Raw genomic sequence first — 12,697 nt, 5'->3', positions numbered from 1 at the left:
GCCTGTCTCCTTCTGTGTCTGGTCCAGGCGAAATCCCCCTGCCCCAGAAATACCTGAGGCCATGTATTTCCTCTCTTCCCAACGTAGGCGGAACTTACTTTTTCAGACTCTCCTGCTTATCTCACTGGCTTGAACCCCATGATCCTCTCTCTCTATCTCTCTCCATCTCCTTCCATTCTTTCTTGTCCGTCCGTCTGTCTGTGTAGCCACCAGGACCCCTCTCCTCTGCTGTTCTTCCTCAGCTCCCCGGTCACTTCCTGTTTACCTACCAACTTTCATTCTTTTTTAAGTCTACAGCTTTTACCTTCTACAGACTCGCTCTGATTACTCATCTTAACACCCACTTAGACACTTAGAGAAAGTTCTCCCAACTAGGGTTGCTTAAGCCTCTTATTCTGTGTTGTTAAGACGTCAGCTGAAGCCCTGGGAGAGAACATGTGCTCCCCAGGAACGAGGTGGGGAAGTGCTGTGCAGGGATGGAAGGGGTGCTGGGGGCTCTTCGTTTTCATATCGGAGGCTGTGTCCAATTTATGTTTCATGGCTCCCTCGGAGCCGGCTGTCCTGGGGTGGTGGAGCAGGAGATAGCAGCTGCTCAGAGCTGTGGGAGGAGGGAAGGAGCATCCCTGCTCCTGAGCACTTGGAGCTGGCCTAGGTAGGGGAGGCTGAGGCCTGGCCTTTGTCCACCCCTTTACCAAGACAAGGTGTATGGCGTCTGCTCACTCTCCATCCTTCCTGTGACTTTACCTGGAGAAGAGGGCTAAGCATTGGACAGGGTCAGGGTCTTCAGTAGAGAGAAATCATCCTTAGTCCCAGGGTCCCTAAAGCCCCCAGGGCCATCAGGGCCTGGGGTAGAGCCCCTGGAGCTCTCCAGGGCTAAGAGGAAGTGCCACAGTGTTTCCCATGACTGTCTGATGGCTTCTGCTCTTTATCCAGCAGGAGTGGCCAAGACCAAAGCCTTCTTTGGTCACAGGTTGGTGTCCCTCTCAGGGAGCCTCCTGGGCCTCAATGTGCAGAGAGCTAGAGGAGTCCCAGCCTGGCCGGGTGCCTGTGGCAGGCCCCTGCTCTGGCTGCTGTCGCTGTCCTGCTGGATGGTTCGGCAGGGACCTGGCCACTGGCACTGTGCAGTGGCCCCTGCAGAAGCCAGAGGCCAGACAAGGGAGGGGAAAGAGGGGACCTTCCTGTATAAGTGGCCTTCTGCTGGTCAGCAGTCTGTCCAGCAAAATCCTTACTGTGTGTAAGCAGTGAGGCCCGGAGGTGCCTGGAAGCCAAAACTCAGATGAGCCTCTGATGACCTTCTCCCAAGGCTTGTGTGGCTGTGTGTTTTCTCAGACCCCAAGATGTCCTGAGAACCAGGTGTGAGTCGTGGGGCCATTTCCCCGGGATTCAGGGCGCAGAGAGCAAGAGGGCTGGGGGAGGGAGGCATTCTAGGTGCATACCTCCACTTCAGATCTTGTCAGGCAGATGGACTTAGAACCTGTGGATGGGGTTAGTCATCTTCAGTTCAACAAGAGTAATCTCCATCTGAAAAGCAAGTATGAGGATTTCAGTTACTGCATCCACAGAGGTGACTCCCTTCCCTTTGGTGTCCCCATGTCTTCTCTCCCTGATGCTGAGGCGGGGCTGGGGCTGGGGCTGGCAGTGGGGGGATGGGAGCTGGGGCTCACTCTCCAACTCAGCTCATCCTGCTGTGCGGACAGGAGCCCCCTGAGAGCAGGAGTTCCTAACCTATTTTGGGTTCCTCATCCCACTGAGAATCTACTGGAAGGCATAGATCTTCTCCCTAGAAACAGTATGTTTGCATAAAGTAAATGTAAAATGTGGGCATGCGAGTAAATGGCGAGTAAATGGAAATGCTAAGTAAAGTAGTGTATAAAGTAGGGCTCTCGTGGGAGTCTGAGGTCTCACAGGCTCCCGAAGGCTGCCGCACACCCTGCGTTGGGAACTGCTGCCCCAGGTGTTTCTGAAACAGGCCGGCGCCTAGAAGCATCTCTCTCACACGGCCTGGGCGGCAGGTGCCTCTGCAGCTGTGGGTGAGCGTGGGTTTCAGGAGGCCCTGCCATTTCCGTTTTGGCTTATCTTGTCGAGGTGAAGCTTTGGCAAGGACAGAGGAGAGACAGACCTGCCTTTGCCATGGTGCAAATGGCCCCTCTTCTCTTGCCAGGAGTTGTTTCACAGCTCCATTTGGACGAACAAGGAGCATTACCTGAATGAAATTCTGCGAAATCGAAATCGTAGCTGTCTCCCAGTGTTCCGTGGTAGCTCTTTCCAAATAGGAGTTTCCAGAACTAGTCGGCCTCCCTGAGGTCCTGTGTCTGTGACCAGTGGCTGGGCTGAATAAATTGCCTTGCTAAGAGGGTGTTTCCTTTTCTCGCCCCAGCCCACCTCCTTCCCACCACACTTGTGGACACACCCAACTTGTCATCTGCTTGTTGGAACTTGATCAAAGTGGAAAAAAGTCTCAAAATCTTGCATCATATTGGGGACACTGCGGGCTCTTGTGTTGACACAGAGACCAGCAGCTCCCCTCTGGGGTTGGAGGGATGGAGGTTGGCTGGTTTGTGGTACTCATTCCTGGCTCTCACAGACTTTGAGCACTGTTTTCCAGAGTGGCTGTCTGAGGGAAGGGAATGCCACTCCTGCCCCGGACCAGTGAAGCGTGGCAGGACTGGAGGGCAGTGGAGGGATGTGGCCCCTATTTCCTGCCCCACGTGTGTCTTCCGCAGAGGAGGGGTGAGATTTGAGGTAGTTGTCCACATGACAAAGCCCTTTAACCTGCAGGTCTCTTTCAGATCTTCATCCTGAGCATCTAGAAGGGGGGCAGTCTTCAGGGAGAGAAGTGCACCAACCAGGCAGCCCCGGGGATGAGCACCCTGCCTGAGCCCCACAGAGGATGCAGGATTTAACCCACTCCCTAGTCAGTTTAGATCACACAGTATTGGGCAGGTGACAAGTAGGTGTGCTTACCCGTGGATACAACTGACAGTTTTGGTGCCTGAATGTGGAGCCCTTGGACAGGACTGGAGGCCTTTAGTCAAATTGATCAGAGAGCTTCTTGGAGGAGATGAGACCTAGCCAAAGCATTAGTGTGTCTCTGATTTCAGTAAACCAGTGAATTGTCTCAAATCTCGTTTCTGTGCACAAAGAAGCACAGAAGTGTGGATCAGCTGACCAGAGTCAGGTGTCACGTGGCTGAAAAATTTTGGTGAAGGTGTTGGGGGTGCATTTTTAGGTCCCTCAGCAGAGATGTCCGTGGACAATGGAATTGCACCCCTGCCCCCCCTTGCGGCTGGCCACGTGCCACACGTAGACTCTTTCCACAGGTGCATGGGTCTCTTGGCAGGGAGATGGGGCAGGTTCCTGATTTCCCCACCTCCCTCTTTACCTGGCTAAAATGAGTTTTCCCTTCTCTGTTCCTTTCCTCAGTCTATAGTGGCCTTTCTGAAGGATCCAAAAGGGCCCCCACTCTGGGAGGAAGATCCTGGAGCCAAAGATGTTGTCCACATCGACAGTGAAAAGGTAATTTATTCCCCATCAATTCTGGAAGCCTCCCCCAACCAGGCGCTCCCTAGGAATGATGCCCAAGGAAATGAGAAAGGGGAGTCTCCGGGGACGAGTTGTGCTTTCCTCCGAGGGAACTGGGCTACCAGGCCCCTAATATTTGTTCTCCTTCCCAGCTCCATGATGGAACCCACAGGAGATCACAGGCTTGCTGCCTGAGAGCTTCTTCCCTTCTTCACCGCCTTATTTAATGTATTTTAATGGGTTTAGATTTTCCTCATAGGAATATCCATTTAAACGTCCTTTCCTTATTATGTAACTCAGTCGTTGCTGGGTTTGGCTTTGTGCATGTGTGTTTTTTTTTTTTTTTAAATTTATTTATTTATTTGACAGAGAGATCACAAGTAGGCAGAGAGCCAGGCAGAGAGAGAGGGGGAAGCAGGCTCCCTGCTGAGCAGAGAGCCCGATGTGGGGCTTGATCCCAGGACCCCGAGATCATGACCTGAGCCAAAGGCAGAGGCTTTAACCCACTGAGCCACCCAGGCGCCCCAACGTGTGTGTTTTTAAAAGCATTTTTTTTTTCCTTTTCTTTAAGAATAATCTCAGAGGTTTAGGTTGGATTTCCAGAGACTTGGGTCAGATCTCTACAATCTAAGTAATACAAATTTGAACAAATTATTTATCCTTTTAAGCTTTCAATTCTGGATTTGGCTAGAATGGGGGGTTGGGGTGGAATGGTGGCTGAATTATAATCTTCAGAAAACTGTGACCCTCCTGCTTTCTAAACCTGCCTCACCTGACCTGAATGTGCATCTTTACCCATGGGTACCTTCACATAGAATGGGCAAGAGCTTCTTTGTTATATTAACAGGGACTATAACAGTGAGGCAAGCAGTGCTGTGTTGTAGATGGAAGGAGGATGTCCTTTTTTTTTTTTTTAATATGAAATACTGTTGACACACAGTGGTGTATTAGTTTCAAATATATTAACAATGATTTGACAGTTCTGTATATTACATAGTGCTCACCATGAAAAGTGTGGTTGCCATCTGTCACGATACAAAGTTATTAGTGTTATTGACTATATTCCCTATGCTGTACTTTTCATCCCTATCACTTATTTTTCTATAACTGGAAGTTTATACCTCTTAATCCCCTTCACCTGGTTCACCCATTCCCCCCACTCCCTTCTCCTTTGGTGACCACCAGTTTGTTGTCTGAATTTATCAGTCTGTTTCTGGTTGGTTGGTTGGTTTTGCTTGTTTGTTTTGTTTTTTTAGATATATAAGTGAAGTCATGTGGTATTTGTCTTTCTCTGACTGGCTTATTGCACTTAGCATTATACTCTCTAGATCCATCCATGTTGTTGAAAATGGTAAGATCTCTTTATGACTTTATGGCAGAGTAATATTCCATTGTGTACACACACCACATCTTCTTTATCCATTCATCTATCGATGGACACTTGGGTTGCTTTCATATCTTGGCTATTGTAAATAATGTAGTAAACATAGGGGTGCATGTATCTTACCAAATTAGTGTTTTCATATTCTTTGGGTAAATACCCATCAGTGGAATTACTAGGTCATATGGAATTTCTATTTTAATTTTTGAATGAACCTCCCTACTCTTTCCGTAGTGGCTACACCAGTTTGCATTCCCCTAATATTCATATTTCTCCTAAGATGTTCGTGTCCTGAAACTCCAAAGATCGTTCTTCTGTAACTAGAAATATTAAGCAGAAAAATTTTTTTCACACCTGTAGGCAGTACTCTTGTTACACTTTGTGCTGTTTGCTCTCCTGTAGAAGGCTAAGGTATAGCTGCCTTTCTGCTGATTGAGTCCCCACGTAAAATAACAAAAAGTTCCAAATTCAGGTTTGAATCACCGACCCATATGTGTGAGCTTTGAATTCCACACTGTTGAAGGCAGTTAAGGATCTTTGAATGTAATGTAATATTTGTTTCTGCCCAGGGTATGAAACCACATTGTTACAGGCCCAGAAAAACCTTTTGTCTCAGATCTTTACGAGGTTTTATCTCCAGGGATTTCAGAAGATCATTTTCAAAGCGTTTGCATTTTCTACCCATTGTCAGGGTCAAAGATCTTAGTAATTCTTCCTTACAGTGAGTAGAATTACATATTTCTAGTTACTTAAACAAGAATGAACATTTTCAGAATTTATTATAAAATGTTTTGAATTCCTACAAAATCTTTGTAATGTTTTTTATCTAACTGAAAAATTATGAGTAATACATATGCATTGTTGAAAATTTGGGAAATACAGCTTAAGCTTAAAAGGAAAAAAGTTACCCTTTCCCTTCCCATTGAGAGATACCCACTGCTGGTATTTCCAGGCTTTCATCATAATGCATGCATAAATATTTTTACTCACAAAAGTGTCGTTGCATTTTATATGCTGCTTCGTAACTTGCTTTTTCCCCCCACTTAATGTAACATGCATATCTTATTGTGACGTTAAATATTCCTCTTCATCGTTTTTAATGATGCAGTAGTATTCCATTGTGTGGGATGAACCCTCATCTATTTACCTAATGCTTTGTTGTTGCCAGAAAGCTGCATTTTGTAATCTCCTTTTATTTTCTTTATTATTCAAAAGAGAAAAACCTCTAATTTTCTTCTTTGGAAACTGGTTAGAGAAGCAAATCATTTTAATCAAAATATGCTCTGTCATTGCGCTTCTCTGCAGTCCCTCAAAGATTTGCTTTTTCCAGAACATCGTTGACTCTCGTTGGAAGAAAGGTCTCCAACCTTGCTTTACACCAAGTCTCTCCATTAGCACTGTTGTGACCGTTTGTCTTTGTACATTTATTGTATTTATTTAAGAAACAGTTATATATTGCCTAATAACATGCCAGGTGCTATTCTCAGGGTTTTACAAATACAGACAGTCTGTTTAGCTTGTAACCTCCTGGGACTCCGGGGCTTGGGCTCGCTTCCTCTGTATGCTTCTGTGCCCACAGTGGACTCCTGGGCGCTTGGACAACAGCAGGGCTGGGGAGAGAGATTAGCGGGTGTGGGTTAACCCTGTGTTACCCTAACAAGCAGCTAGATCCCCATCTGGCCAAGCTGGGCTATGAGTAAACAACCACAACCACCCCCAAGACCAAACCACTCCATAAATCCCATGAAGGGGCAGCCTCACTCAGCCACGTGGGACAAGATTAGCTCCTTGCAGTCTTAGAATGGTTCAGGCAGAGCTGAAAGTGAAGCTGTTGGCCTGATGCTGACTACTTCCTCCCACTAAGTGGCCTTGGGAAAGCCATGTGCCCCCATGGGGCCTCCGTTTCCCCATCTGTCACGTGCGGGGATGGTACAACCTGTCGCAGTCCTCCAGCTCCTGACTGGCTGTGACTCTGACTACATGTCCCTCACCTCAGGTCAGCCCGTGGGGCTTCTGAAGTGCCCGTCCACCCTCTCCGGCCGAGGCGCCCCCCCACCCAGTGGATGCTGACTCCCCATTGTGTTCTTTCATGCCTGACCTGCCGTGTTCTCTGTTTGTGCCTCAGGACTTCAGACGGCTCCTGAAAAAGGAAGACAAGCCACTCCTCATGATGTTTTATGCTCCCTGTGAGTGATCTTTCTTCCCCTGGCCGGGCTGCAGTTCCTTCAGACTTGTGGAGGGACAGCTAGGGGGTGGGAGGCAGGGGACTGGGAACTCGCCTCAGCTCCCTGAAAGTGCAAAGTGTGTCCCTCACCCTGCTCTGTCTCTCTGTGCTTCTTTGCCTTTTCACCTGGCTTCTCTCTTCCTGCTGTCCGCATCAGTTTGTCTCTCACTAGAATCCGTCCTTCTGCCCTCCTCGCCCTGAGCTCCACCCAGTGACAGCACAGGTCTCCTCTCCAGATCCTGCCGCTGGCTCCCCTTCCCGCCCCCCTGCATCCAGGGGACCTGAAGCCCTTTCCCCCCAGCTGCCTGCCTGGCAGAGCCATGTGCTCCTGGAGCCCTGCCTCCGTCTTGGTGTCCTCTCCGAGGTGCTGCTGCTGCCTGCTCTCACCCTGCTGAGGCTGGCTGGCCTCCCGGGGCAGCTGTTCGCCCAGCAGAGCTGCTGGGGCTGCCTGCAAGGCGTGGGGGGATTGGGACCACGGAGGAAAGGACCCCAAATTCCGGTTCAGTCTCTAGATGAGACAGGAGGCCACAGGAATAGCAGGAAGACTGTTGAGATGACAACCAGAAGACCTAGGTTCTAATCCCAGCTGTACCACCAGTGAGCCGGGTGACCTTGGTCAAATCCTTTACTTCTCTGCCCCTCAGTTGCTATTTCTATAAGAAAGAGGGTTGGATCAGAACAATGGCCTTCGGAATTTGTGACTGTATTTCATAGTATTCATGTAAAAATATTTTTCGGGACACCTGTGTGGTTCAGTTGGTGAAGCGTCTGCCTTCAGCTCTGGTCATGATCCCGGGGTCCAGGGATCGAGTCCCACATCAGGCTCCCTGCTCAGGAGGGAGCCTTGCTTCCACCTCTGACTGCCGCTCCCCCTGCTTATGCTCTCTTTCTGACAAATAAATGAATAAAATTTTTAAAAAACCATAAAAAAAGAAATATTTTTCATTGTAACCTAGCACTGTTAAGTATACACAAATTATATATATATACATATATAATATTTATGCACAAATGATATATATACATAAATTACAGAATTTGTGTATATTTATAGTACATAAGCTGAAACAAGTTTTACAAAACCATACTTAAACCCTTACTACTTGCCATCCACTCTGCCAGATGCAGTACACACTATTTTCTTTTTCTGTTTTGTTTCATTTAGAAGTTATTGGTTTTTCCTACTATTTCATAACCCTCTAATAAAGTGTCCACAAACTGTGGCCCATGGACCGTTCACCTTTTTGGTAAGTTAACTTTTGTTGGAACACAGACATGTTCATTTGTTTATGCCTTGTCTATGCCTGCTTTCAGGCCAAGCAGAGTTGAGTCCTTGACCGTATGTTCTGCAAAGCCTCAAATACTGTGCCTGGGCCACCCCTGTGATCTGATGGGTCCCAACCCACTGACTGAAAATCCTCAGATTATAGCCTATGGGAGGCCCCTAGTGACTCTGTGTTCAGCATATGCCCTTCAGGAATCCCACAGCCCAAAGGCTGGGGCCATGCGTGGTGGGAGGGCAGTGTGCCGTAGCCTGTCTGTGGCTTGGATGAGGCTCAGAGGCTATGGCATTAGAGTTCTGTTTAGTTTTTTGGTTGGTTTGTTTTTTTCCACTTTGGAACTACTATGTTTATTTCAATAGTATGCATAAGACACAGTGTAGGTGCTCAAATCAATTATATATCACCCCGCCTAGACTGGGTTTCTGCCTAGAAGACATATGGCATACACCATATTTTCTTTTTCCTTTTTTTTTAATTATGTAAGTTTCAGGTATACCAGTTATAATTTGACTTCTGCATATACAGCAAAGTGATCACCCCCAAAAGGCTAGCTACCATCCATCACCCCATAGTGGACCCCCTTTACCCATGCCCAAGCCTCTTTCCCCTCTGGTAACCACTGAACTGTTCCCTGTATCTAGGAGTTTGCTTTTTTTGCTTTTTTTTTTTTTTAAGATTTTTATTTATTTGCAGAGAGAGAGCACAAGTAGGCAGAGTGTCAGGCAGAGGGACGGAGAGAAGCAGGCTCTCTGCTGAGCAGGGAGCCGGATGTGGGGCTCGATCCCAGGACCCTGAGATCATGACCTGAGCTGAAGGCAGCCGCTTAACTGACTGAGCCACCCAGGTGCCCCTACTTTTGTTTCGTTTTTTTTTTTTTTAGATTCCACATGGAAGTAGAGTAGCGTTTTTTCTTCTTTCTCCCCCCGACTTACTTCGTTTAGCATAATGCCCTCAAGGTCTATCCATGTTGTTGCAGGGGGCAAGAGTTCATTCTTCTTTATTGCTGAGTAGTATTTTGTTGTACATATATCCCAGATTACTTTATCCATTCATCCATTGATGAATGGATATGTATGTAAGTAATAAGTATGTAAGTAATATTGTAAATAATGCTGAACTAAACATGGAGGTCCATATATCTTTTCAAGTTAATGTTTCTGTATTCTTCAGGTAAATACCCAGTAGTGAAACAGCTGGATCATATGGTAGTTCTGGTCTTAATTTTTGGAGGGATCTCCATACTGTTTTTTAATAGTGGCTGCACCAATTTACATTCCCACCAACACTGTACAAGCCTTCCTTTTTCTCCACATCTTTGCCAACACTTGTTATTTCTTATCTTTTTTTTTTTAAGATTTTATTTATTTATTTGACGTACAGATCACAAGTAGGCAGAGAGGCAGGCAGAGAGAGAAGAGGGGAAGCAGGCTCCCTGCCGAGTAGAGAGCCTGATGCGGGGCTCAATCCCAGGACCCTGGGATCATGACCTGAGCTGAAGGCAGAGGCTTTAACCCACTGAACCACCCAGGCGCCCCATAGTTCTTATCTTTTTGATAAAAGCCATTCTGACAGCTATGAGGTGATATATCAGTATGGTTTTGATTTGCATTTCCCTGATGATTAGTGATGTTGAGCATCTTTTCTTACGTCTGCTGGCCATCTCTATATCTTCTTCGGAGAAATATCTGTGTAGATCCTCTGCCCATTTTTTAACCGGGTTGTTTGGGGTTTTTTTGTTGTTGTTGTTGTTGCTGAGATGTATGAATTCTTTATATATTTTAGATATTAACCCCGATCAGATATATGGTTTGCAAATATTTTCTTCTATTCTGTAGGTTGCCTTTTCATTTTGATGATGGTTTCCTTCAGTGTACAGAAGCTTTTTAGTTTGAAGTGGTCCCATTTGTCTATTTTTGCTTTTATTTTCCTTGCCTTTGGAGTCCGTGCCACAAACATGTAGCTAAGATTCATGTCAAGGAGTTTACTGCCTACATTTTCTTCTGAGAATTTTATGGTTTCAGGTCTTGTGTTCAAGTCTCTAATCCACTTGGAGTTAATTTTTGTGTTTGGGGTAGATAGTGGTCTAGTAGTTTCATTCTTTTGCATGTGGCTGTCCAGTTTTCTCAACACCATTTATTAAAGGGCCTGTTGTTTCTCTTTTACATGATCTTGGCTCCTTCATTATCAATTAATTATCTGTATGTGTAGGTTTCTCTCTGAACTCTCAATTCTTTTCCTTTGATCTGTGTATCTGTTTTTAATCCCAGTACCATATTGTTTTGATTATTATGGCTTTGCAGTATAGTTTGAAACCAGGGAGCATGATACTGCCAGCTTTGTTGTTCTTTCATATGTTTTGACTATTTGGGATCTTTTGCAGCTCATAAATATTTGAGAATTATTTGTTCTAGTTCTGTGAAATATGCCATTGGAATTCTGATAGGGTTGGCATTGAATCTATAGTTTGCTTTGGGTAGTATGGACATTTTAACAATATTAATTCTTCTAATCTATGAGTGTGGAATATCATTTCATTTATTGTGTCATCTTCAATTTCTTTTGTCAATATATTATAGTCTTCAGTATATGTACAGGTCTTTTACCTCCTTGGTTAAATTTATTCTTAGATATATTATTCTTTTTGATGCAATTTTAAATGTGATTGTTTTCTTTCTTTCTCTTTCTGATAGTCTGTTATTAGTGTATGGAAATGCCACAGATTTCTGTATATTGATTTTGTATCCTGTGACTTTACTGAATTTACTTATTACTTCTAACAGTTTTTGGGTGGAGTTTTTAGGGTTTTCTGTATATAGTATCACATTATCTGCAAATAGTGACAGTTTTACTTCTTCCTTTCTGATTTGGATGCCTTTCATTTCTTTTTCTTGCCTAATTGCTGTGGCTAGGATTTCCAATAATGTGTTGAATAAAAGTGACAAGAGTGGGCATACTTGTCTTGTTCTTGATCTTAGGGGAATAGCTTTTAGCTTTTTCCTGTTGAGTATGATGTTAGCTGTGGGTTTGTCGTATATAGCCTTTATTATGTTGAGGTATGTTTTCTCTATACCCACTTTGTTGAGGGTTTTTATCATAAACAGAAGTTGAATTTTACTAAGTGCTTTTTCTTTATCTCTTGGGATGATCTTATGATTTTTATCCTTCATTTTGTTGACATGGTGTATCATGTTGATTGATTTGCAGGTATTGAACTATCCTTGCCTCCCTGGAATAAATCTCGCTTGATTGTGTCATGTGATTTTTTTTTTTTTTAAGATTCTCAGCTAAGTTTATTATTCTTATTTTTTTTAAAGATTTTATTTATTCATTTGACAGACAGATCACAAGTAGGCAGAGAGGCAGGCAGAGATAGAGGAGAAAGCAGGCTCCCTGCGGAGCAGAGAGCCCGATGTGGGGCTCGATCCCAGGACCCTGGGATCATGACCTGAGCTGAAGGCAGAGGCTTTAACCCACTGAGCCACCCAGGCGCCCCACTGTGTGATCTTTTTAATGTTGAATTTGGTTTACTAGTATTTTGTTGAGGATTTTTACGTCTCTGTTCATCAAGGATATCGGCCTATAATTTTCCCTTTTTGTGGTGTCCTTCTCTGGTTTTGGTGTCAGAATAATTTTGGCTTCATAAAATGTGTTTGGTATTCCCCTCCTCTTCAATTTTTTGGAAGAGTCTGAGAATAGGTATTAAATCTTTAAATGTTTGGAAGATTCATTAGTGAAGCCACCTGGTCCTGGACTTTTGTTTGTTGACAGGTTTTTGATTACTGATTCAGTCTCATTGCTAGTAATTGGTCTATTCAGGTTGGTTTTCTGTTTCTTACTGATTTAGTCTTACAAGATTGTATGTTTCTTTTTTTTTTTTTTAAGATTTTATTTATTTATTTGACAGAGAGAGAGAGATCACAAGTAGGCAGAGTAGCAGGCAGAGAGAGAGGGGGAAGCAGGCTCCCTGCTGAGCAGAGAGCCGGGTGCGGGGCTCAATCCCAGGACCCTGGGATCATGACCTGAGCCGAAGGCAGAGGCTTAACCCACCGAGTCACCCAGGTGCCCCGAAGATTATATGTTTCTAAGAATTTACGTATTTCTTCTAAATTGTCCAGTTTGTTGGTGACCAATCATCCATACTAGTCTCTTATGATCCTTTGTATTTATGTGATGTGAGTCGTAACTTCTCATTTCAGGTCTGTTTACTCTTGAAAGCCTGTCTTAAATCCCCCTTCTTGAGAAGTTCTTTGAGCAGAGACTCCTCCCATTTCCACCTGAGTGATCATG

General features: G+C 44.9%; 1 protein-coding gene across 1 annotated transcript in view; it reads left to right on the top strand.

Annotated features, from left to right (window-relative positions):
• The window catches only part of PDIA5 (protein disulfide isomerase family A member 5), a 91,894-nt gene that overhangs the window by 34,232 nt on the left and 44,965 nt on the right, over window positions 1-12,697 (top strand). The window contains exons 6-7 of the mRNA XM_080801187.1: window positions 3,424-3,516; window positions 7,029-7,089. Of these exons, the coding sequence (XP_080657313.1) occupies window positions 3,424-3,516; window positions 7,029-7,089 (154 nt within the window). The remainder of the gene's footprint in view (window positions 1-3,423; window positions 3,517-7,028; window positions 7,090-12,697) is intronic.

The sequence above is a fragment of the Martes martes genome, assembly GCF_963455335.1.
Source record: "Martes martes genome assembly, chromosome: 1".
Lineage (NCBI taxonomy): Eukaryota > Metazoa > Chordata > Mammalia > Carnivora > Mustelidae > Martes > Martes martes.
Note: the sequence above shows the minus strand (reverse complement) of the source record. Positions and strands in the feature narration are given on the sequence as shown.